The sequence below is a fragment of the Pleurodeles waltl genome, chromosome 9, assembly GCF_031143425.1.
Source record: "Pleurodeles waltl isolate 20211129_DDA chromosome 9, aPleWal1.hap1.20221129, whole genome shotgun sequence".
NCBI lineage: Eukaryota > Metazoa > Chordata > Amphibia > Caudata > Salamandridae > Pleurodeles > Pleurodeles waltl.
In genome coordinates this window covers 270,411,264-270,438,978 of record NC_090448.1, presented here as the reverse complement: position 1 = coordinate 270,438,978, position 27,715 = coordinate 270,411,264, and the positions used below count along the sequence as shown (strand labels likewise).

The 27,715-nt window shown below is 41.4% G+C and overlaps 1 protein-coding gene across 1 annotated transcript in view; it reads left to right on the top strand.

Moving 5' to 3' along the window:
• Positions 1-27,715, top strand: part of IPPK (inositol-pentakisphosphate 2-kinase) — a 247,777-nt gene that overhangs the window by 147,075 nt on the left and 72,987 nt on the right. Inside the window, exon 7 of the mRNA XM_069206685.1 lies at positions 741-799. Coding sequence (XP_069062786.1) covers positions 741-799 — 59 coding nt within the window. The remainder of the gene's footprint in view (positions 1-740; positions 800-27,715) is intronic.

The following is a 27,715-nucleotide window of genomic DNA, read 5'->3' as shown; positions in this document are numbered from 1 at the left end:
GGGATTGAAGAATCTGTTGTTCATTTTCTTTTTCAATGACCCACATATTTTAACCAGAGGGCCTGCTGGATTATCCCCTTGTGTAATTCTATGGGCTTTAGGAATTGTTTACCAGCCTTGAGGATACTCAGATCAGACCCATCTGTGTTATTGGTATGCTCTGTGGCAAAATTTATTGAATCCATTTGGCATCTTAGGCTCGGAACTTTAAATGGTCAATTTCAGTTTTAGACATTGGCAGTGGGCAATGTAATTTTATAGTTTAAGCGACATAACACATGATTAGTAGTACACATTAGCTGACGTACTACTGTATAGTATACATTGCAAGTTTCCGACTAAATCAGTACATCTATTTTAGTCGATATGTGTTTTGTGTCGCTCTTAAATTTTAAACCTGAAATTTTAATGTATTTTAAAGCCTTATTTAAAAGTTAATATTCTCATGTTCTATCCCTTGTTCTATTTCTTCTTTTTCTCTTTTAAATATTTTACATTATGCTTTTATGGTACATTCCTACAGAAATAAAGCGGATTTGATTGATTGATACATTGAATCCCCCATGTACAGGTGTTTTCCTCTTAAGCTCATTTGTACTTGTTTCCTATTAAAAACGTTCATTGAAGTTTGCATGCTAATTTATTTTTGCAGTTGACCCACAGCTGAATAGAGTAGTGTTGCAGGAAACTTTTTGCTAAACAACTACCAATAAATGTTACCTCTATTTTTGTGTTTACAGGTAGCCAAAGGAAAATGGAAGAGGATAAGTAGATACTGTCCGTTAGATCTCTTCTCAGGGTAAGAATGCTATATATTCCTTCTTAGGTAACTTTTCCCTAAATTTGTTCTGTATACTTTTCTTAATCTACAATGGTGTTTAAAATAATAGGTGGCTTTATTAGTTTGCTTTAGGTTAGAACGCGTGGCTACATGGTTGCAGGTTATGTATCCTGCCATCTTTTCAATGGATGGGATGCTCTTTTTGTTCTACAGGTTCAAACTGGATATAGTTCAGTTTGCTAAAGTATATGTGTAGCTCAAGGTATGTTTAAACCTGTGTGCCTCCCTCTTAGGTCACCTTTCTCGGCATGGAAGGACATATTGTAGATTATGCTCGGAAACAACAGCCATGTGTTTTTCTTCCAAATTGTTTTTGCAGTTTGTCTTTGTGTAGCAGACTGTCTACTAGACTTCTTGCCAGTGTCTACCTAATCTCAATTTATGATGCTTTTTACAGGGAATTAAGTATTCAGGTCATATAAGATGCACATTTCTCTAGTTGATCCTCTCAAGCACAATCTTGTTTTTAAACTCTTTTTATTGAGGTTTTGTAATTAACAAGGCATAGGCACAGCACTGACATAGAGAATCAGTGTTTCCCACATGACGCATCATCCCACCATTGGTGCAGTGCGCTTTTCTCCCTAGTGAGTTTCACCTGCATCTGTACCCAGAGTTCTTGAGAGGGCTAGGGAATTAGTTGTGTGTTGACGACGCAACAGCAGAGTTAAATAGGCCTATGTTGGGGACATGGAGGGCTATGGCTAACTGGGGAGGGTGAGGAGGGGGAAAGGGTGGGTGCAGAGAGGGGCTATCAACTGAAGGGGGCAGGGGATCAAGTTTATACTGTGGGGTGTGAGGTTTATGGCCCTCAAGGTGGTTATCGGCAGCAGAGAGGCAGGATAGGGGGATAGCAGCAGCAGCTTTAAGTGTCATGCAAATCTTCCATTGGGGAAAGTCAGTTTTTCAAATAATGAATCCCATGCTGGTGCTATTGGTGTCATTGGTGGGTCCTGGGCCCTCCTCCCTGTGTAGGTCCCCAGCCTTTGCCAGGAGGACGAAGGCGGTCTGCCATTGTATCCTGCATGGGGGGAGTTTTACGCCTCCATTGCACTGTGACTCGGGGTTTGGCTATGAGGAAGGCAAGTCAAGAACTAGGGAAATTAACTTATGCTTTTTTTAGCACTCTGGCTAATGTAGTGACATCGGCCATGTAGACCAACATTGCTATAGTGGGTTTTTTACTGCATGTCTGACCCTTCCCAGCACACAGTGGCCAATAAGGACAGAGTGGGATCAAGGAATTTGGGATTATGGGGCATGTTGGCTAGAGAACATCAGTTAGCTTTTGTCTGTTCTGTTGCCTAAAAGACACTTAGGTGCTCATTATGACTTCAGCGGTCTTTTCTAAAGACCGCCGAAGCCTCAGACGCCAAAAGACCGCTATATTATGATGTGCCGACTTCCACCCGATTTCGGGCGGAAATCCAATATCGTTGGCCTGGCCGACGTCATAATAGAGGCGTTCCATCGCCGGCACGCGATGTCAACAGGACGCCGCTTGCCATATTACGATCTGTAATACGGCACAGCGGTTTCCTGCTCGGTGCTAGTGTTGTGAAGCACCAGGACCCATCCCCTCCTAGACGGCCACCTTGCCAAAGCAGGTAAGTTGATTTGTCCGAAAAGGGCAGATTGCGAGGGTGGGGGGGGGGTGGTGTTGTGTGAATGTGAGTGGTGTTTGCGTGTGTGTTTGAATGGGGGGGGGGAGGGAATGTCAGTGTGTGCATTTGTGAGTGTGTGTATGCTGGGGTGTTGTGTGTGAGTGTATGTGTAAGTTTGTGTGAATGCGGAGGGGAAGGGAGTGTTAGTTTCAGTGCGTGAAGGCAAATGTATGTCTGTTTGAGTGCATGTTTGCAAGTGAATGGGTGTATCAGAGTGCGTTTTTGGGTGCTAGTGTGTGGTGGTGTATATAAGCCAATGCGTGGGTGAGTGGGGGTGCGTGAATGTAGGTGTGTGGTCATGTAGGGGTGTGTCTGCCAGCATCAGGAATGGAGATTCCTGTCGCCAGGTGCACTGCATGCTCTGGAAGGAAAAAAAGCTCCTCCTGCTAAGGGGAATACACACTCACCTGTGAATGGTCCTGCAAGAACTTCTCCACTAAGCACTCCTACAAAGGCAGCACAAAAAAGAAACATGTAGAACGACCAGAGTTGGACTTAACATTCTAAAGCACTACATCTGTAGCAACCTCCTCAGGGAAGGACTGGAGTTAACCTCTGTAAAACACTCCAGGAAGAATGAACTCCAACTTGCCCAAATAATGGCACAAAAATCCAGTTTCTACAATGTCCTGTTCCAACTGCTGGCCTCCGGATTGAAGAAAAAAAAAAAACTTTATTGTTAACAGTCTTCACATTGTTGTCTGTTGGACAAGCCACGTTGACAGTCATAAAGAGATCGTTGAGGGCAATGTCATTGACTACCATTCCAAGGAAGTCCCTTCTCCTGTCAACTATGATACTGTTGATGGTGATAACAAGTTGATGAATAATGCCAACCAGCTCATCAACCATGAAACTGTCCATGACCAGACAGTAAACAATGAGTGATTCTACAGAAGCTATCTTTTCACCCATGAGGACGTCTTCAACTCTATCTACCCAGATGTTTGACTACGAATTGAAGACAGACCTCAGCGACCAAGATGCTGCAGAGAATGCCTACAGTCCTACTCAATTGGATGTGCACTATGCCCCAGAGTTTGCCTGCTGCTCCCTCTGTACCAACTCCACCTCTACCACTTATGCCTTCTTCCTCATCCCAGTGGACACCTCTCCCAGAGTTTCTAACAACTATTGATTCTGCCAACTCTTATAAACATGGGAGATGAAGACTTACCAGATTGTGTTCATTCAGATTTGGAGGAAGAAGGTAAACTCACACAGGGAGATAACAGTGGTGATGCGGAATTGGATGACTGCATCTTACCCAAAGAATGCGATAAATCGTCCGCCTAACAGCAGCTAAAAAGTTCAATCTCCTAATGGCCTCAGTGGTGCAGCAATGCTTTTTTCCAGCCAGAATTTAAGGAACAGCCTCACAAATTCACATGAATACCCACACTGGACCACGTCTAGTTTGAAATAAATTAGGATGCCGACTATGATTCAAGCTGTGGTTCCACATCTGGAGAAAAAGTGCAGAGACCCTGCCTGTCTTACTCTGTTATAATATCAGCGGCCTAAAGCAGATCGAAGAGCTAGATTAAGCTATCATTAATCCTCCAAAGATAAAGGGCTGGGGGATTGATAATTTGGGCTATAGAGTTACTTAAATAGCGGCAATATCAATCAAAGCTGGCAATGCTTTAGCAATATTGGGCAAATATGATCGCCAGCAGTGGCATGACATTTTGCTACTATTAGACCTCATTCCAGGAAACAACAAGGAAGGTGCAAGGGTGATAGTCGAAGTGAAACCACTAACCTCTACAGCCATCATTGATGCCGCAATTAATGTTTCTAATGCAGGCTTCCGTCCGCTGGCAGGAGAAGTGTTGTTAAGACAGCAGGGATCTCTGAGATCTACAGTTTGCCATCCAGAGGTTAAAGCAAAACTCCTTGATATGCCCTTGGACAGTCTCAATCTGTTTGGAAAACATGTGAATGTTGCCCTACAGTAAATTAAGACAGTTATGGATACTGCCAAACCCCTAGAAGCTCTACAGTATTTACGTCCTGGCTCAGTCACTTTTCGTGGCTCATCTAGATCCCAAGCCTACAGGGGAGTTTTCAATCGATATAGGGGTCAAGGCTGACCATATTGCCTCCACGACAAACCAGATATAACCAGGGATACACAATTAACTGGAACCAAAATCAAGGGTATGATTCTCATAGGGCGTGGCCATGGCAGTACTGGCATAGTGAACTCCAGGTTCCTTCACGGCCGGTGATGCCACTGAAACTGCACTCCAGGCTCCCCTCCAAACACAACAGAGAGATCTATGACAACCTCAAGTCTATGAGCCTTAGTTCATGGTATCTGACCACTTAGGGTTAGTTATCCTGGATCTGGTCTGCCAACGTAAAGTAGTAAATATCCTGGCACAGACATAGACACCAGCCCCCACACAGACATGTAATTCCAATTGTAAGTGTTTTTGTGTCTGGTCTAAAAACAACCAATTTCACTGACTTCCATATTTATTGGAATTAGCCAAGATCCGTTTCTGATTCTCATTAGTACAAGTCCATCTAGGAGCCATATCTAGATTTAAAAGAACATGAGACAACTCATCCACTCTGTTGTGTCAAAGAATCATAAAATAGTTTATAAAAATGACTTTTTGAGCTTTGCCGTCTATACGACTCCCACCCGTCTCACCAGTCTTATGGGACCTCAACACTGTCTTTAACCAGCTAATGCTACCTGTCTTTGAGCCGATCCAAACACACAGCTAAAGGTCATCTCCTGGAAGACAACACTAGTGATTATATTGGCAAGAAATGTAGGAAAGATGCAGGCATTCATTGTAATAAAAACTTTCTCTGATTCCGTCTGAATGAAACCATCATAATACATTATTTTTTCCTAAAACACACTATTAGCAGAGAAATCATTCCATTTGCAAGATGTATGCAGGTGTATTTGATTTTATATTGACATAACAAAGGATATTCATTCATGAGACGGACAGCCAGGAAGAGGTTGACCCCTCTCCAAACAGGGGTTAGCATGTTGGCTGTCACCCTGCATCACCTTCAGCCACTGAAAAGCCAAGTGTCTGCTCCAGAGAAGAGAACACAAAAGGAGTTATGCCCAAATCACTCCATTAATCCTGAATTTGCACATGCAGTATATTTTGCAATGGAAATTATGGGGATAATTTGAAACCTATGATATTGATTTATCAATGAAATAATCAATTCTCATTGTCTGCCTGAATATATGAGTATCACCAAAAGGTCAGTGAATTAATTCACAATGCCCAGTGCAAAAGTAAATAATATATTTTGTCTTCTTCGAACCTCTTAGGTATATATCATTGACAAACTAAACACATATACATCTACATATTTACACCCATGATTATTACCCCCCCCCTCCCCCTCTGATTATTTAGTCGATAATCCACCTGGCGGTAGTCCATTGGTCTCAATGAGTTACAAGTTATTTTTGTTCTCTGAGTCTCGTACGGAATTATCAAGGTTGACCTTATTCGGCCATATACAGTCATGGCTAACCAAGGAAAGACAAGGTCACATTCCTGAATCGTTCTATTCCGACCCAACTTGACTATGAGTGGGTGGAGAAATCTTGAAGTTCGTTCAAGTGTTCATTTCTAAACCGAGAATTCACAAATGAGCTATCTAAAATCTCAGGCTGTGTGTGTAAACCTTCATGCCCCAGCACGTGCTATCAACGTTCCGATATCAGTGGCCTGTCAAACACAGGTAGATTATGGACTAAACAATCAGATAACCACCTGCCCATTTAACCCCTTCGCTGCCAGGCCTTTTCCACTCCTGTGGCAAGCCATTTTTTGGCTATTTGGGGCAGTTCGGGCTTAGGCCCTCATAACGTTTTCTCCACATAAGCTACCCATGCCAAATTTGCATCCTTTTTTTCCCCAACATCTTAGGGATTCATTTTTTTTTAAATGGGGAAAAAAAGGCTGCAGTAGAAGGCTTGTGGTTTTTTCCCTGAAAATGGCATCAACAAAGGGTTTGCGGTGGTAAAATAACCATCTTCCCAGCTTTCAGGAACAGGTAGACTTGAATTAGATAACCCCATTTTCAACACAATTTTGCCATTTTACTGGGACATAACCCATTTTTACTATTTTTTGTGCTTTCAGCCTCCTTCCAGTTAGTGACAGAAATGGGTGAGAAACCAATGCAGGATCCCGGAACACTAAACATTTCTGAAAAGTAGTCAAAATTCTGAATTCAGCAAGGGGTCATTTGTGTAGATCTACAAGTTTTTCCTACAGAAAATAACAGCTGAAACAAAAGAATATTGAAATTGAGGTGAAAAAAAACAGCCATTTTTCTCCACATTTTACTCTAACTTTTTCCTGCGATGTCAGATTTTTGAAAGCAATATACCGTTACGTCTGTTGGACTCTTTTGGTTGCGGGTATATATATAGGGCTTGTAGGTTCATCAAGAACCCTAGGTATCCAGAGCCAATAAATGAGGTGCACCTCGCAATGGGTTTTCATTCTGTACCGGGAATACAGCAACTAATTTGCTGAAATATAAAAAGTAAAAAATAGGTATCAAGAAAACCTTTGTATTTCCAAAATGGGCACAAAATAAGGTGTTGAGAAGCAGTGGTTATTTGCACATCTCTGAATTCCGGGGTGCCTATACTAGCATGTGAATTTACAGGGCATTTCTCAAATAGACGTCTTTTTAACACACTGTCTTACATTTGGAAGGAACAAATGTAGAGAAGAATAAGGGGCAATAACACTTGTTTTGCTATTCTGTGTTCCCCAAGTCTCCCGATAAAAATGGTACCTCACTTGCGTGGTTAGGCCTACTGCTCGCGACAGGAAACACAAAATGGACACAACACATTTTTACATTGAAATCTGACATGTTGTTTGCAAAGTGCCTAGCTGTAGATTTTGGCCTCTAGCTCAGCCGGCACCTAGGGAAACCTAGCAAACCTGCGCATTTTTTTAAAACAAGACACCTAGGGGAAACCAAGATGGGGTGACTTGTGGGGCTCTGACCAGGTTCTGTTACCCATAATCCTTTGCAAACCTCAACATTTGGCCAAAAAAAACCACTTTTTCCTCTAATTTCAGTGACAGAAAGTTCTGGAATCTGAGAGGAGCCACGAATTTCCTTCCACCCAGCGTTCCCCCAAGTCTCCCAATAAAAATGGTACCTCACTTGTATGGGTAGGCCAAGCGCCAGCGAAAGGAAATGTCCCAAAACACAATGTGGACACATCACATTTTCACAAAGAAAACAGAGCTGTTTTTTACAAAGTGCCTAGCTGTGGATTTTGGCCTCTAGCTCAGCCGGCACTTATGGAAACCTACCAAACCAGCACATGTTTGAAAACTAGATACCTAGGGATATCCAAGATGGGGTGTCTTGTGGGGCTCTGACCAGGTTCTGTTACCCAGAATCCTTTGCAAACCTCAATATTTGGCCAAAAAACACTTTTTTCTCTCATTTCGGTGACAGAAAGTTCTGGAATCTGAGAGGAGCCACAAATTTCCTTCCACCCAGTATTCCCCCAAGTCTCCCAATAAAAATGATACCTCACTTGTGTGGGTGGCCCAGGTGCCTCCAACAGAAAAATGCCAAAAACCTGTGGAAATTGAGGGGATAGCACAGCGACTTGATAAGCACATATTGTTCTTTTATTCATCTTTTAGGCTGACTCTGCTTTGGGGACCCACACAAGTGAGGTATCATTTTACTTGGGAGACTGAGGGGAACGCTGGGTGGTCAGAAATTTGTGCCTCAGCGGTGATCCTACAAAGAAAAGTGAAGAAAATATGCTTTTTTTAAGCAAATTTTGAGGTTTGCAGAGGAGTCTGGGTAAGAAAATGTTGGGGGATCCAGGCAAGCCACATCTCCTTGGACTCCTTGGGGTGTCTATTTTTAAAACATGCCTGGGTTTGATAAGTTTCCCTAGATGAAGGCCACACCCTGGACAAAAAACATAGGTGCCCCCACCCACCCCCCCCGAACAAAGGTAGTTTTGCAATAGATCATTTTGGTGTGTCCACATACTTATGTGATGTTCCAAACATTACAATTGTGAAAAGAAATGCACTTAGGTTATGTTAAAAAGACCCCTCACCCACCAACCAAGTAGGTGGCATGCTTCATCGTCGGGGTCCCACCCGCAGCGTGTCACAGGTGTGCTGCAATACCTTATTACAGCGGAGCAGGTTTTGTCACTTTTACCACACATACTGGTTGGATTTGGCACGAGGGTGAGTGATGGTTCAGTGGATCAAATTTTATTAACGAGATTTCACAAAAATGAAATGCACTGTTAATAACTGAAAGGCCACAAAACTGAACCAATGACTCACAGCTCGTGAGCTGTAAAACCACGACAAGGCACCAACCGCTTTACAGTCCATTCACACACCTTTCATACATGACATGCACAAGACCATTCACGCCGCCAGCCACGGGCCCAGCACATTACAACACTCGCATCGACAGACAGCGCCACTCAAGGGCCCATCACTTACATATGCCCACATTCATGACACCGCAATCACACCAGCTGATGGGAGTGTGTGGACTGGTGTTTGGCTGGCAGTGTGTTGCAGTGTCCAACAGCAAGTCAATATTTACACCGTCAGACAAGCGCCCCTCCACACACAATGGCATCACTTTTTTTTTTTTTAAACAAAGAAGCCACTAACTACTTAGAAATAATCGCAACACTACAAACACAAAAGCTCTAACTAAGTACATGACAGAAATGCCAACCATGAAACTGAACACATGAAAATATAAAACAGGCAGTTTACACTCATGGTAGTTCCCAGTCATTCTTCTGGGTGTGGTAATTCCTGAAACAACCACCCACACGCAGCCCAGGCTTTGAAGGACATTCTGGGCAGTACATTAGAGTCTCCCTCCGGATACCTCTTCGAGCACAGACGCTACATTTCTTAGCTCGAAGCTCTTTTTTGGGGCGTGGGAGGAATGTGCTCAGCAAATTGGCGATCTTTCTATCTAACCACATCCTCCACCACTGCTTCTCTAGGTACTCTTGCCTGTTCCACCACAATAAGGCTCTCTATCACTGACACCTGAAATTTCACAAATGTCATCTTTGACTCTGGAGACCTATCCTTAAACACAAAGCATTAAAAGTTGCCAAGTGGAAGAGGTGAATTGCTAACTTTTTATACCAAACGTAAGACTTACGAATAGCAGTATAAAGTTACAACATCTGACCAACTCTATCTACACCTCCCATGTGCTTATTATAATCTTCAGCAACTCATCATTCCGCAAGGCACTGCACTGTCCCCTCTCAGGTTTTTTACAGACAAGCTCCCTTGGATAGCCTTTCCGGTTACAACAAATTGTGCCACAAGCAACAGTGTCCACTCTAAACAATTCCTTGAACAACTGCACTACAGTGTAGAAGTTATCTACATACAAATGGTGACCTTCGTTGAACAGTCGTCTACCAAGTTACCACCCAGTTTTCTCAGTAACTCCAAAAGTGGGAGGACAACCAGGGGGGTCAATACTGGAATCCCTACCAGTGTAGACACGGAAACTATACACATATCCTGTACTACTTTCAGACAGCATATACAATTTAATTCCATATCGTGCCCTCTTGCTAGGAATGTACTGCCTAAAAACCAAACGCGCCTTGAAGAGGACCAAAGACTTGTCCACAGCTATTTCTTTGCCTGGAACATAGACCTTTGAAAACCGATCTACAAAATGATCAAGGACAGGCCTAATCTTAAAAAGACGGTCAGAATCAGGGTGATCTCGTGGCAAGGCTAAAGCATTGTCAACAAAATGCAGCATCCTAAGAAGAAGCAAATACCGATTACGACTCATGGTTGCAGGAAATATAGCTTTTGCCATCAAGGGACTAGTAGACCAATAAGAAGCCAGTGATGACTTCCTCATCAAGAGTCAAACCCAAAAACCTTTTCATCGCCTCCAAATTTAAGGGAATCCACTGGGTAGCTCTAGAGTGTGGCCTAAGTCTAGCAGCGTTGTCCCTCAAATACTGCTCTGCATACAAATTAGTCTGCTCAACAATCTCTTCCAAAAACACATCATCCATAAATAACTCAAAGAAATTGACTGGCAAAAAGTTCTCTGTATTGACTCTACACCCCGGGAGACCAGTAAAGGCAGGCAACTCTGGCTGCTCCATGTTTGGGGCAACCCAGAGTTCAGGTCCTCTAATGGGAAAGCTTTCAGCCCCAGGTTGCTGCACTAATGGCACATCAGTGTCTTCCTCTAAAACAGGCCCTTCATCTGCACTGAGAGTGGCTTCCTCATCAGAAGATTCCTCTCCAACAGAAACTTCACTGCCAGAATCTCTCACTTCCTCCTCTGCCTCAGATGCAGAGTCCGTCTCATAATCATGATCAGACAATGACTCAAAAAGCATACCAACAACTGCTGAGTGGTCATCCTGCGGCTAGCCGTGATCTTTCCTATGAAAAGTAACTGGGCAAATGCACCACCAACAACCAGCACTGTTTAAGATAAGTAATAAAGTGTAGCTTTATCACTAAGAGTTATAAACTCAAAAACTATACCACTCACTTGTCTGAAAAAGCTTGACTCACCAGCAACTACTCTGCACAGACACAGCAATCACCAATGATATCCCAATAAAAAGAAAGAAAGAAAAGCAAATTAGAAATAAGACAACACAAATATCATTGTGCACAAATCTAAGGAAATTTCACACACAATCCTGCATTTAGTACACCACCTACAAACATGTCATTCATGCATGGCAACAATACTCCTTTGGAGTAAATTGTTTTTACTTACCTAAAACATGCAACTATGCAAACCGCAGGTCAACCACCTCCAAAACCGCAAGGAACCACAGCAAAGAAGCAAAAGCTTTGAACTAGAACATAAAGGAGAAATTGTTTTTATCACAAATGCATATACTTCGCCAGTTGACAAACACCCCACCATCAAGCATTTAGAAATTGGTACCTAAGTGGATTCTGCCCCCCATACGGGCAGATGAGCCTACTAAAAAATAGGCCTACCTGCCCCAATTGGGGGTGGGGGGGCAGAAAATACCTTTAGTAGTGTGTCCCCATGGGGCGTGACCCTTGCCCAAGGGGCCACCCCCCAAACAAAAAAACACACACACTATCCCTGGTGCCTAAGTGGCTTCTGCCCCCCTTGGGGGCAATGGGCCTAAAAAGAAAAAAGGACAATCTGCCCCCAAGAGGGGCAGAAATGGCCAACAGTTCTATGCCCCCCTTGGGGGTGCGACCCCTGCCCAAGGGGCCGCCCCCCATCCACTAAACACACACACACACACACACTTTACCCCTGGTGACTAAGTGGCTTCTGCCCCCTTTGGGGGCAAATGGGCCTTAAAAAAATAGGCCGATGGGGCAGAAATGGGCAACAGTTTTCTGCCCATAAATAATATCCACCCTAAGGGGAGCGACCCTTGCCCAAGTAGCCGCCCCCCCCCCCATCCACTAAACACACTTACTCTCTCTCACACACACACACACACACACACACACACACACACACACACACACACACACAGTTCTATGCCCCCCTTTGGGGGGCGCCCCTTGCCCAAGGGGGCCCCCCCGCCCCCCCATTAATAAAAAAAAATAAAAAACATCCCTGGCGTTCCAGTGGTTTCTGCCCCCCTTGGGGATAGATCAGCCTACAAATAATAGGCCAGAAATGGCCATAAAACACATGCCCCCCAAAGGGGGAGCAACCCTTGCCCAAGGAGCCGCTCCCCGACACAGAAACAATAAATTGAAACACAAAAAAGACAATCCCCGGCATCTAGTGGGCATTCCTGCTGCCCAATCGCAATGCGATCGGGCAGCAGGAATGCTCAGAGACATCGGGGTAAGGGGTTAAAGACAGAAGTCTTAGTTATAGCCTCAGTGGGTGTGAATTTGCTGAATTGTCCAGGTTGAAAATTGAGTTTCAGAGCTTGCTTTCCCTCTATGGAAGATATGCCAGTACTGTTCTGTAATCTAAAAATGTGGAAGAAGCTTTACAGTTTCAAGAAGAGTTGCCTAGCTATTTGAGAGAAAGACATTTGGAACATGCTGTTGAAAAGGGGACTTGTGGCCCTTGAACTCCTGAATATAGGATGCAGTCAGTTTGCGTCGCTCTCCTATTTGGCTCGATAGGCAAACAAAAGAATAATTCACTTTCACTTTCACTTTGCTGGTCATTTACTCTCAAATGAAGTGCTCTACCAGTGCATGATGGGAATTGCTGCTTAGAGTTTGTTTGTGTTTTCTGTTTCTTTTTGTTTAAGCAGGCCTCTAAGCCTTTGTCTGTGACTTCCAGTCACTCTTGACTGGTTGGATCCAAGTCTCACCTTAATGTTTTTCATGATTTTCCTGTCAGTACATTATGGTCTGAAGATTCTGCCAGTTGACCTATACTGAAGCATTGAAATCCTTCCTTAAAGGCACCATCCCAGTAGAAAAGCCTATGCAGCAGAGTGACTCTTCTTATGTCACTGTAAGTCCAAATTCAGATTAAAGTACCTTCCTCTCAATGATGAAATCCAGTCTCTAGGCTTAAAAGACCATCACTGCATCATTAGTAGGCCCTAATGAAATTTAAATGATGCTGTGTGAATTAGCAGAATTTGGAAAATTTTGTATTGCGCTTGTCCTTGGAAATCACACCATTATGCCACACGGCATAATTTTGCTGCTGTGGAAATAACGTGAACAACCAGAACGTGAGCAGCAGCTCTTTGCTGCAGTCGTTATTTTAGCTACTTTTATAGCGCCACGTGTGTCCCCGTTGTCAAAAATGTAATTCAATTATAGCTCTAAATGATGGATTTTCAATTTGAGTAATTTTGTGTAATTTTCCTCTGGTTTGTTTTAATTATGCGAAAGCAAATTAGGGAAATATCGCACACCTGTAATCATTCTGTTCTGACAGTGGTAGACCAGGGTTTCAAAACAAAGGCAATAAATGAGTTATCCTTTCCATTATCACTTTCTCCCTAGCTTAACCTTCTTCAAGCCTCCTTTCAGATCTGAAACAGACACAGAGTCGAGGATTTTGGCGAGACCTATTCCCACATTTCCAAATGGAAGATATTTGAAAGGTTTCTGAATGTTATTGCCCATGCCTTTACCAGTATTAGATCTTCCACTTTGGCCTGAGCTGGCTAATCAAAACTTAAGTGAGTTAAATTGTTCGGTAGCCTTCGGATTGTGTGTGTAGGAGGGCATACTCCTTTATCAAGACATGGACAAGTGGCACTAATTCCATGTCAAAATGCTAAATGCAAAGCTTGAGAGGTTTGCTCTGCTCAATGGATCATCGGGATTATAAAAATGTAACAAGGACCAGTTCTACTGTTTGTTTTTCACCTTTAACTGGCCTGCTATGCTACCCTCTCACAGCATCACTGTGAGGCCCTTGAGAACTCTAACATCCAACTTAGTTCCAGGTCTCACAGTGTGTTGAAAATATTTTGAAAGGCACAGCAGTGCTGCAACAACCAAAGAGAATAAACTTAGAAGTCTTTGAAAGTGTCCTATTGTTAGATTTTGCTTGGTTTGTACTAGAAACACTGCTTATAACAGTGAAACATTTCATTTTCTTTAGACACAAGGCTTTATTGCCGAACTCTTCACATCTGCACCCTGAAACTTGTAAAGAACCACTGACTAAAGACCTATGGCTCCTCAGCTGTCTTAACTGCTAAAATTAGGTACTGAGGAAAAAAACAGTGATGAAAGCAGGGAGATACTGTTTCCTCTCAACAAGGATTCCCTTTGAAAGGCTTAACGGTTTCTCATGGTTAGCGAGCAGTTTTTTAGGATTGGTATTGAGTGGCCTCACAGCAAAAGGACTGCATCAATTGATGGTACAGTTATGGTACTCGTCTGCTTTGGCCTAATTTTTATCTTGGTCACGTTTAATGGAGGTGAATCCCACACTTGAACTGTGGTTTAGCAGTTTCTGATTCCTGAAGCAGGTTCTGCATTGTTGCAGGGGAAGTAAATAAGTTACTTACCTCTAACTGTGTTCCTCCAGTATTGGCATATTTCATAGATTCACAAATAACACGAGAGGGGCTCCACAACCAGGGTAACAGAGTGCCAGTAAATTTATAACAAAGTAGATTTCCCTTGGAAATAAAATACCTCACACTTCGTTATCAGCCACCGTCTGTCATTCACCTTTGTCACAACAACTTTTACACCTTCATACTATTTGGTGCCACAAAAATGTCCACGTGTGGAGAGCCTTTAATCTCACAAAAAATGAAAGACTACTGCATTAAAAACAAATACATTTTATCAGTGTTAGTACACATATTATAGTCCACATCAGAATACGGCACACTTTAAAAAGCAGATAAAAATAAATTACAAAGAATATATTCGAAGAAACTTCAAAAGGGAGAAATGTACAGAGCTAAAACGTATATGTCCTTGTTCTTGCACATCAACCAAAGACGTCCTCATACATCATCTCAGTCTACCTCAGTTGGAAATACTAACCATGCTCATTAAAGGAAGCATAGAAAACGTACCCCAGGTTTCCCAAATAATACCTTTTCATCATATGGCATATTCAGGATTTTACTTTGGTGCCCCGGTCCGGAAGAAGTGGCTTTTAGCCATCCGTGTCTGTGAAGAACCACTGCTGCCAGCTTACAGAAACCTGTAGAAGCGATGTCCATCACAAAGTCTATCATCTCCAATGAAGTTCTTTCACCCTCTAGTCTCTGTTTTTCCGCGGGTAAATGATCTATGTATGGAGCTTTGTCGAACCAAAACTGCAGGTCATAGCAGCTGAGGATCACAAAGGAATTGGTTGCCCTAACGGTATTCGCTGACATGGCAGTGAAGTGCTTTTCTGTATTCTCTACATGCCTACATTCTCTATCAGTTGGCGCGGAGATAGGTGTGAAAGGTTCTTCTTGGAGTAGCATTGAGCTGCTTACAATATATTGGAGACTGTTTTTGGGTGTGCAATCAAATAAGCTGGTGTATTTTATGGTGCCTTATATTCCTTATCTAATCTGGGCAGGGTAGCTTTGGGGGAATTCCTTATCCTCAAATTAAATCCACAATATGGATTGCTCAATTCTTTTTTTCCTTGAAGACGCTTTAAAGTCGTACAAAAACAATCTGATTCTTTCATAGACTTGGCAATTCAAATCTTTTCACTCCTCATTCCATTAGAGTATGTAATTCTCCAATGTTGTCAGGAGGATGATGACAATAGGGTTGGTATTGATCCATATATTGAATGGGTTTATCAACATATTGTGTTTTTGAAGAATAATATTTTTCCTCAAAATTTTCTTCACCTTCCTCCTCTTGATAGTTCACATTTAATTCAGAAGGACTATGGGCAGTTTCAAATGGTTCATCTTCCTCCTGTGAATCCTCTTCATGGAATAAATTGGCTGATGGAAGAGGTGACACTTTACTGGGGGAGGTATGTTCTGGCATAAGTAAAATTGGTTAAGAATGTATTTGCTCCCTTGTCAACTGTGTTGTCGACAGCTTAATAGGTGGTTTCACTTTCAGTGGTTTTAATGTTACCATCATTGACAGGATCGTTGATGGTTTCTTTGACAATAATGTTGCGAACCCTGCCATAGTACTGGAATTCTCGTAGATGCTGTGGTCTACATATGTGTTGTCAGTTTTGTCTTTGACAGTGTTTTCATAGGTAATTTTTCTTCGTTGCTGTAAAGGTGGATTTTTCCATCTACGGCACTGAGGAGGACTTTTTGAATTGTAAAGCCAACTTGGGAGGAGGCCTGCAGTCTCAGATTTCAGTTCTTCTGAAGAGACATCCCCTTTTTATGTTTGTGGGAACATTCAGCTGATGGACTATATTCCTTTCATGTTCCATCATGGGTCATTTTTTTTGTGGGTTTTTAGGTGATGTCTGAGGTAGTTCACCTTCTGACTTTTCCCCTTTTATGAGACTTCATATATAATTTTAGGGAACCCTCTCTATGATCATCAAAAACTGGGGCATCCTTGGCTTTAAGTTTCTGAAGACATATTAGTGGCCTTCCCACCCTATCCTTTAAGGATTTTGAAGAGAAGGTACAACAGATTTGATGTTCCTTATGAGGATCTTCTGAATAAAGCCTCTTCCTTCCATATGGTTGGAATAGTCTCTTTTTTTAGTTGACTCTTACACCCTGAGCAGTCATATCGCTTCATTAAGTGTTATTTTGTAGCTAGTCACTAAGAACACCTTTTGAAGCAGTTGAATCTGGATAAACTTAGCAGAGCCCAGGGAGACTCCCAGTAAATGACGTGCAGAAGAACATCCGAGGGAAGAAATCCTATGAGGAAAGTGTTCTACATATGCTGCAACCTGATTGGCTAGAGTTTGGTTCTTTTTAAATGATGTAGATAAGGTACTGAAGTGAATGTTTTCTAGTGCCTCTGGCCTATGTGGAACACTGTACTGCTTTCTATTTATACCGTGGAACTCCCACTTTGACAGCTGGAAATCAAGCATGTGCATCTATGACAGATCCAATATTGGTGACTCCCAAATTTCCTGTAACTTGCAAATTGGTCAATTTATAGCCACGTACCAAAAGTTTGGGCAAGGCCAGAAAGCGTGTATCACTAACTCAGCTCCTGGACTTATGGGGCTACATGTGAAGTCCTGGCAACTTCCACCTCCTCTCAGAGAGCTTAATAACCAAACACAACACTCTGTCTTGTTGCCATTTGGGGCTCTTAACTGTAGTCTGACAAGCAGGCTGGGCAATCGCAGATGACAGAGTACTCCATTGTGCTTGGGGTCAAAGGATGAAGCTGGCATTCCTAGATCCTCAGTTTGTTGTAAGAAAGAAACTCCTGTGAGAATACCACTTCTGCCTATGGTGTTTTAGTGCTGGTATATTTATATAGAATAGTGTAGCACCTGGTAGTGCATGTTTGAGCCATAGGAACATCCTAATAGTTTCCTAATTTCTTTCATACACGTTTTTTCGGCAGAGACTCAGGGCAAAATCTGACTGCATATGTACACTTGCTTTGAAATCGAATATAGTAATTGGCTTGCTTCATCCAAATGTTCTACTGTACTGTTCTATCAAATCGGAATCAGTTGCTTTGTGGTAGACTGGGGACCACCAGTCATAGTTTTGTTTGCCAGAGGTCTAACACATGTTCCCAGAAAGTAAAGGCATCTCCATATTTTTGCCATTTCATCCAGACGGTGACCTTGTTGAACTGCCAACCTCAGAGTAATCATGAGAAATCCAGTTAGCATATTGATTGGAATTTTCCAGTGAGAGGGATTTGCATTCTCAGTTGGTGAAGTGTGGTTATTCACATCTTTCACAAAACAGAAAAATATCAACTTCAAGAGGCCTGTTTTCATGGTCTAGCTTGCAAATTGGTTAAGGTCGAAGCTGACTGAAAGGAGATGATAAAATATGAATCTAATTTATTTTTTAGAAATATCTTCACACAGTGCCTCTAAAACACTGTCTTTTTGGATCTTGGAGCACACATCAGGATAAGGCAACTGGGAACATATTTGAACTGGGTCCACTTCAGACGTTTTCCATTTATCAGTAGGACCATCTGAAAACAAACAAACACAAGTGGGGTGATGTCATAAATGATCCTCTAGAACATGTCATATCTGATTTATTTATATATATATATATATATATATATATATATATATATATATAAAAGCAGTGCATGGTGGGGGAGTGAGTTATAGTTAGTGCTGCTAACTATAAGTGTTGAATTTAACTTCAAAACGTTAATGTCGTCACTGAGAAATTCAGCTAAGTGTAACGTTACTTTCTAGTCAGTGAATTTCTAGTTTTTTTTTTCCAAAGTAAATTAATTATTTCTTTAGTGTATGTGTGATAGAATGACTGTATATTATATCCTGTCTGCATTATTTTGAAAGGGATTATTTTTTATTGTAAAGTAACTGGAAAGGGTTCACAGTTTGCAAAGATTTTCTAAAGAAATGTGTGTGAGTATAAAACAAAGTAATACAATAACATTTCAGTTGAGATTGTGCATCTCTTCATTCATTGAAACATCTTCCCAGCAAGTTCATTAATATTCTAATACCATACTTGTCATAGCCTTTTTATGTTTTACATTCATCATAATTATAATGCAGAAAGAGTGATCATTTTTTGCAATATTGTACAGTATTGGTTTTCACTATGTAATTCTGTTTTTAAGGTATGTCATATCTCTCGCAAGAGGCTCGTGATCCACTTGCGGGACACTCGAAAGACCGTAGAGTTCTACATTTTTCTTTCATCTTTTGTATAGAGTTCTTTTTCATGTGTTCAGGTATTTCATGGTAATTTATAACAAGAGTCATTAATATATATATATATATATTACAAATATATATATATATATTTTTTTTATAAAGTGATTCTCATGAGATGCTCGTAGGAGTCAAACACACAGCTCTGAGGGGGCTGTACTTCCTGTTTGGATCTCGTGAACCACTGACAAGATCATACGTTTAGAATTAGGTTAATAACCGTGTTTTCTTGTAATTCTGAACAAAGTAAGACGTTAGAGATGTTGAACTTAGAAAAAGTGATTATAATTATTCCATTAAAGATGTATAAAGTATTTTTTTACTGTCTTGGGAGATGCTTGCAGGATCGTAAAAAACCTCATGGCAGGCTCAGTAATTTTCCATGCTGTTCTTGCAATACACTTGCAGGTTTGAGTGAGCCTTATGCAGCAAGCTTCACTCCCTGAAGCTTGTACGCTGCTCTTGCAAGAGTCTTGCAGCATTCCAACACAAAGGTAGAGAAATAGTAGTATATGGGAGGAACTAGCCTCTCCAGTGCCAACCCTCCCTTGGACTTATGAGTTTGCATACTAGGGTGTAAGGAGGGACTGCCCTCCCCTTTCAAACCTCTCTCTGATGACAGGTATGCATAGTAGGGTGTGGGGAGGGACTGGCCTCTCCTCTTAGACTGCTCTCTCAGATAATGGGGTGCATACTAGGGTGTATAATTGGAATGGATTCTCCTTTGAGATCTCTCTCTCTCTCTCTCAAATGATAGGTGTACATAGTAGGGTGTAGAGGGAGCAACTGGCTTCTCCTTTGAGACTTTTTTTCTCAGATGAATGGTGAGCGTAGTCTTGAGTGGATAGGGACTGGCCTCTTTTTTTTAGACCTCTCAAATGACAGGTGTGTGCAGTAGTGAGTGGGGAGGGACTGGCCTCTTTTTCCAGATCTCTCAAATAGTGTGGGTGTGTAGTAGGGTGTGTGCATGGACTATCCTCTGCTTTGAGACCTCTCTCTCAGATGATGGTTGTGCGTAGTAGGGTGTATAGGGAGCGACTTGCCACTCCTTTGAGCCTTCTCTTTCAGATGACAGGAGTCTTAGCAGAGAATCTAGTCCCTCCACACACCTTACTTTGCATACCTGTCATCAGAGAGAGCGAGAGAGGTTTGAAAGGAGAGGGCAGTTCTTCCTCATGCCCTAGTATACACACCCAATAGCCAAGAGAGGATTGTCATTGGAGAGGCTAATCCCTCCCATATACTACTATTTCCCTACAATTATGTTGCAATCCTGTGAGTCTCGCAAGAGTAGTGTGCAAGCTTTAGAGAGTGAAGCTTGCCACATTAGCCTCGTTCGATCCCGTGAGACCAGCATGGAGAATTACTGAGCCTGCGGCAAAGTGTTCTACAATTCGCCGAGCATCTCGCAAGACCATAAAAAAATACTTGCTTTAAATCTTGAATGGAACAATACATAATCAATTTTTCTACATTAATCAACAATTCGAATGTCTTAATTTGTTCAGAAGTACAAGAAAACACTATTATTAACTAATTCTTAATGTACAATCTTGCCAGTGGTTTAGGAGAGCCAAACAAGAAGTACAGCCCCTTCAGAGTCCAATCAGGGGGTTGTGTTAGACCCCATGAGCATCTCTTGGGAGTCATCACTTCAAAATAAATAAATATTACAAACATATATTAATTACTCTTATTACAAATTACCATAAATAATAACTGAACACATGAAAAAGAACTCTACAATAGATTTAAACTAAATTTTAAACTCTATATCCCGGGAGTGGTTTGTGAGCCTCTCGCGAGATTAATGACACTCCTTAAATATAGATTTACATACTAAAACTATACAATATTGCAAAACCTGATCACTCTCTTTCTGAATTATAAATACAACTTTAGTGTAAAAAGATATACATAGGCTATGACAAGTATGGCATTAGAATATCAATGAACTTGCTGGGAAGATGTCGCAATATAAGAGTTACAAAAACTGAGGAGATGCACAATCTCAACTGAAGTATTGTTGTTTTATACTCATTTTTTTGGAAATATTTTGCAAATCGTAAACCTTTTGTTACGTTACAGTAAAAAAAGCGTTCCCTTTCAAAATGTCTGCACACAGGATATATTATACAGTCATGAAACCATACATACACTAAAACAAATTAACTTAAAAAAAAAAAAGCTAGAAATTCATTTAAAAAGAAAAACAAAGGTTAAAGTAATGTTATAGTTGAGTTTAATAGAAAACAAAAACTTACAATTCACTTAAAAAACACAGGTTAAAGTAATGTTACAATTAGCTGAATTTCTGAGTGACATTAAAGTTTTGAAGTAAAAAAAAAAAAACTGACGTTGAGCAGTTATGGTTAGCAGCACTAACTGTAAAGTGAACCCCCTCTATGCACGGTTTATGACCTCCCAAATCACATCACTCAGGACATGTTTTATGACATCTTTTATGACCTCACTGGTGACATAAATCGCTAGTGTTGCACATAATGCTTGTTTTCATCGACTAAGTGAATTGTATCTGTCATTGCAGTAGCAATGGCTGATATTTTGTTGTTTTGTACTTCCTGTGAGGAGATACTATTTATGGAGCAGTATGTGGGAAAGTGAAGTTTGGATGCTTGTAATCAGTGATGTAATTTGAGATGGCATCAGTTATGTCATAACTGATGTCATAGAACATGTCAAGTGATGTCATATGGGAGATCACAAGCAGCGCATGGCAGTGGTGCGAGTTATATTTATTGCTGCTTACTATAACTGCTGAATTTCTGTGATTTAAAAAAATATATATCTATATATTACCTAGTGGTGTTTGCCACTAGGTAGTTATAAGTGGGTGAGTATGAGTATGTGTGTCAGTGGGTGTATGAGTGGGTGCGTAAGTAACTGCACAACTCTGCGAATACCTCAGTTAGTAGTGCATGGGTGAGTGAGTGGTTGTCAGTGACTGTTTGACTGAATGAATGTCTGTATATCACTACTCTTATGCATCTCCGAATAAGTATGTGAATAGATTGTGTGTGTGTGAGTATACAACAGTAAGTATCATCAAATAGGTGGGTGTATGACTGTTTGTGTGGATGATGTCATCAGTGATGTCATCAGTGATGTCACTGACCATGTCATAAATGATATGATATGTGAGGTCTTAACCAGTGCATTACGGGAGCGCCAGTTAGAGTTAGCTGAGGTACCTATACCTGCTAAATTTGTACGGTTTTCTACGAGTATATTCAGAACCTAACTATAACGTCCATGTAACCTTTGTTTTTTTCAGTGAATTTCTAAGTTTTTTTAAATTCTATTTCCTAACTATAACATCCCTGTAACCTTTGTTTTTTTCAGTGAATTTCTAAGGATTATAATTCTATTTCCCAACTATAAAGTGTGTGTGTGTGTATGTGTGCATATATATATATATATATAAAGAAAAGAAACAGGCACCTACGTCCTTGGTGCCTGAAAAAACGCACTCCACTAGGTGATGGTACGTGATAGAAAAGTTTAATGGCAACGCGTTTCGATCTCCCTGAGATCTTTCTCACAGCCAACACAATTACAGTGCACCACCTTCCTGTACTCCCTTAGAAAGTGCTTTAATAAATACATAAAATCAGAAAAACTGAAAAAGTGCTGGACATCACTATCGGCCCCTATTAGTGTCCTCAAAACTTGTCTACTACAATCTTAAAAAAAAAAAAAAAAAAAAAAGAAAAAAAAAATCAACCCAAGGAAATAAATGAAAATACAAAAATAAACTATTCAGTACTCATTGGTTATTTCTCACACTTCAGATGCTAGCAACCTATCTGTACCAAGAGTTCCTCATCAATATTCAGGCCCATCGGGGCCTTACTATTTAGGCGCACAATGTATTCGGACTCCAAAATCCGGAGTCTTCTCTCTCTGTCACCTTCAAGCACTTTCTAAGGGAGTACATGTGGTGTGTTTTCACCTTTCAATGAGGAGTATTAAGAATAGGTGAGCTATATAAGTTACAAGATAGTAGTGGGGGACTTAGATACACACAAAAAACACATATGTGCTGAGCAGACCAATGATGCGGAATGTAGATTGAAAGAAATTTGGGGTTATATCAAATGGCCACTTGGCCAGGCATGAACATTCAGCATTGTTTAAAATTGTGTAAAATTGTAGAAATGATAAAATGTGTTTTTTTTTTTTTTTCTCTTCTCTTCTCAATAGCCGTAAATGCATTTATGATTTGGAAAATATGAATTTAATTGGCTCTGTGAAGGGAATTGGAATTTTAAGTCCCTTTTCTATTATTTCTTGTAAGGCCTATAGTCTTTTTACTAGTTCTATTGAGGGGGTTTGCCTTTTTAAGAGGGTGGTGCACTGTAATTGTGTTGGCTGTGAGAAAGATCTCAGGAAGATCGAAACGTGTTGCCATTGAACTTTCCTATCACCTAGTGGAGTGCGTTTTTTCAGGCACCAAGGACGTAAGTGCCTGTTTCTTTTCTTTTTATATATTTGAGCGGTGGCTGGTTTCCGCTCTTTGCACCGGCCCGACTGTGTGGAAGAAGCCGGGCTATACCAGCAACCATTATATATGTGTGTGTGTGTATATATATATGTATGTATGTATATCGGTCTTCACTGGGTAGTTATAGTTAGGACAGTGTTTTCAGATGAAAAACACTTTTTTTGGTTTGGTAATAACTTTGGCACCTTCTGACAAATCTTCACAAAACATTCCAAAAATGTTAGCTCCTTTCTGGAAAGTTTCAGGGTGATCCGTCAAATGGTGGCTGAGAAAAACATGTGTATTTGGGTAGCGTTTTCCACATTAATTTTTCCATATGAAAATGGCTGAACCGAATTACACCTAATTTGGCAAGAAGCAAGATCTTGGCCGAGAAAGTATGATTTTTGTGATTTAGTGTAAATCCATTCATGAGGTTTTGAGAAATTAGGGCTCCAAAAGTTTGTATATTTCACGCCGTGGAGGATCTGCGCAACTGACAGATCCTAAGATCTGATTTGCTCTCAACATATCAACAAAGACGCAACAGCAGTCATTTTAGGACTAAGGGGACTGAATCCTACATGTTAAATAAAAAATATATATATAAGGGGGCAAGGTATGGGTAACCTGTTCCCCAAGGTCTAGTAGGGAGACGGTGAGGTTGGGGGAAAGTCCTATAGGGATTCTCCCCACCCCGTGCCAAAAAAAAAAAAAAATTAATCTTTTTTTTATTGAGCATTTGAGAACAAAAACGTAAACAACCTTTGCACCCCCCTGGGTGCCGCAGGGAGTGTTGAAAAACTGGAGTACAGAATAACAATCTGTGGTAGGAGGTACCGGATAAATCATATGCCTCCCATCTTCCTAATATGCTCCCTCTCCCACTGGCCTCTAAAGCTTTTTCATTTACCCTGGGGAGTCAAAGCATAGAATAGAGATATATGGTGGCCATTCGTGCTTTCCATATGTAGGTTTTTGCCAGTGGCTCATATCTTTGTACGCTATTGTGGGCATCCCCTTGCCCACTAGATGAGTTCTTCTGCCAGCCTACACCACCCAATATTGGGGCTCTATTGTTGTACCAAATAAACGATTTAAAAAAAAAATACAACACATTTGTGGTGGATCTTCAAATCTTTGGTAAATTAAAAAAACAAAACAAAAAAAAACGCTCGGGCTCCCACATTTTACAACATGTTACCACCAGCAACAGATAAATGCAGGCCCCAGTTCTCTGTGCATGTAAAAAAATGAAGGTACATTTTAGGAAAAGGTTGTTGTTCCTGATATTGTCCTTGTAAGACAACATCTGTGGTTGTCATTGATAGATGTTCTCTGGTCACAAGACCGTAATATTGTAGGCAGCACTGCTTCCCTTCCATCTGAAAGGGATCAACAACATCACTCCAGCATATGGTCACAAAGTCATGGGAATGCCTTTCAAAGGGTGGGGAGGCTAATACACACCAGGAACGTGAGTTGTAAGATAAGAACAGTTATGTCTATATGACACAGTGGGCTAAGTACTACATAATTCTGTACATTTACTTTTCATAAATAGGAGCTGGACCTTAAAGTAAATCTTAGAAACAGAACCAGTGGCCATATAAGAATCCCGGCCGGTGTGGGGAACACCAAGTGTAAACCATGGTCATTCATGGTAGAGCATTTATAAACCTTGATTGACATTGTTGAACAGTAGTGAACAACAGGGGTGTAAGTAGTTCTTAGCAAGCAAGTAAGTAGTCCTTTATTGTTCCCAGTGGGTAATTGTCCCCAATTTACAGGAGGCAGTACATGCCTTTGGGAAGTGGGCTGAGATGGGGCAGTTAAAAGCCTGGGTGATCTCTAGGGTCTCTCATTCAAAACAGAGTTGTCTAGAGTAACTCATAACTGACTAGCTTAATAGCTGTGATTCGGAGAGTTGGCTTTGTACCATACGTACCGCTGTTGGGGCTGGGTCCTTTGCAATGATTTTTCAGAAACATGCTTTGTTAAGAAGTAAGCATAGCAGCCACATGGTACTGCAGTAGCATTTATGTGCTCTACTTTCTACATATAGTTTGAAATCTCATGTTGACCAAGCTATTCTTTGCACCCAGTTTGCAGCAAGCCTTTATTCAGGTTTATGCTTTCTGCACGTATTAGGCTACATCTTCTTAATATGTCCCTAAACATAGACAATAGGAGAGAACCAGATATTGGAGCAAGTAAAAGTTGCCCCTTAGCAAACCTGGAAACTCTGCCCTGTGCGCTTTCCTTTTAACAACACACATAGCTATCTTTGACTTGGCTTTGTCTGCAAATCTTCAGACCAGCTCTGCAACAAATATTAGCAACTGTTAGGGTGCAAACCCGATGTTGGAAGAAGCACATTTGGCAAAGAAGTATGAGCACTGTATGTAAAGGTTTTTGAGAGGCTGTGCCCATATTCCCCTACACTATTGAGAGATTCCACATACCTGCATAACAGGTGATTTATTACCTAAGGTAGGAGAGCTTGAGTTACTATAAAAGTAACATTTCCTTTTGCCTTTATTAGGTCGAGCATTTGAGACCTTTTGTATACTTTAGTATATACTTCTATACTTCTTTGTGGGCTCTCTGCTTTTTCATTAGTTTGTTTCAGTGTCCTTAAAAAATCTTTGCTTGCTAGTGGTCAAGCCTTGCTCTTTGTCCCAACTTTTCCACAGTTGTACACTCCCCTGGAGCATGGCACAAGTACTTGTACCCTTCCACTTGTGCCAATGTAGCATGTGCTTGGGGACTACTTTTTCTGAGGCTCCTAGCATTTGACCAGAGCGCTGGATGTTTCCAGTGGCTCCAGTCTGTTTTTGTTAATAGGGCTCTAAATCATGTTCTTCTCTGGTTACACGTGCTGTGCATTTAAAGACCGAGGTCAGATGTTAGAGGCTGTTTTATGAGGGTGCCTATTTCTGACCCCCGCCTCTCCGGTGCAAAGACAACCGATTTTCTTATGCACTGCTGATGCGTAGAGAAAATTGCTACGGTTACAAAATGTAAAGTATATTTCCCCAATTCAAAATGGCCGCTGCACGTCATTCGCGATGATATAATTTACGTCATGACGAGCCCGTCTCTTTCCTTTGCTGTTTGTTTCACGGACCATCAGTCAAGTTTTTTTTCCTGCGCAGCGGCTAACGTTAGTCCTCGGTCTAATCTATAATATGATGGTTCGTCTCGATGTTTAGTCTGGATATTACATGCTTGTCGGTTCATAAATGCGTTTTGTACTTTTGCTTATTCAGAGCACGGTTACGGAATGCCAGTCATTTAAACCAGAGGGCTCTGAAAGCAGCATTGGTTCATGTGCCCATATTTCCGGGAGAAAGTTGCTTGGGGAGCTGTGGAGTTTATTGGGGAATCTGCTGTCGACTAGACTTGCATTGAGCTGAATCGGGAAAATGTGACCAATGGTTCATCGTGACCGAGTATCCCAGAGGTTCCCAGTTTCTATGGCAACTCGAGTAGCTTTGTAGTGAATCTACTCGTGGAAAACCCTTCCTGTAGAAACGCTTGCTACGGGAATCTGCTCACTGACCTCATCACCAGGTTACTGCACATACCTTAATGAGGTTTGCGTGAATAGAGATGTAAAACCAATGAGTTGGGCCGGTTCTAGCACACTTAAATCGTTTGCTTTTGCGTATACGTTTTGCTTACTAGGTACTGAGCACTTAAATACCTTCATGTACGTATGCCTTGGGAAGGGAACCAGTGCCGTGCTTGGTGAGCATTACATAGTGCTTTCAGGAGGGGAATATTGGACCAAGCCCACCTTTTTATATCAATAACATTTTGAAGAGTCCAGATCCCCACAGACCTTTGCCATGTGATCAAATGAAGCCGACTACTCTCCACAACGGTTACAACTGTCAGGCCTTGAAGGAAATATCCTATTTAACCGTTGAGGTGTCAGGTATGCTCTATGTAAGTAATAAAAGTGCATCAACTTAAACCTAGCATTGCTAGTCGCATCACGCACCAAAGAATGGGTCCTATTCCATTCCCCATCTGTGAGCGCTGTTCCGAGACTAGTGTCCCATTGGCCTCTAATCCCCTGAAGGCCAGTCTGTCTGTCACCCTTGAGAGCTTTGTAAGTGCGGGATAGCAGACCCCGATCACCTCCGGGGTCAAGTATTGACGCCAGGAGGCGAGATTCAACGGGCTCCTCCGGAAAGGACGTACAAACAATAGACTTGCCCAAACAAAGTACCCTGATTGAACTGTCTGGGGTGGAACCTATTGGTCATACACACATATGCCTTAGCACGCTAGACCCTCCCACATGGGTTCAGATGTTATCTTGCCAGGTTCTTTGAGATCACAGCAGTAGTGTTTCCTGAGAATGAAACT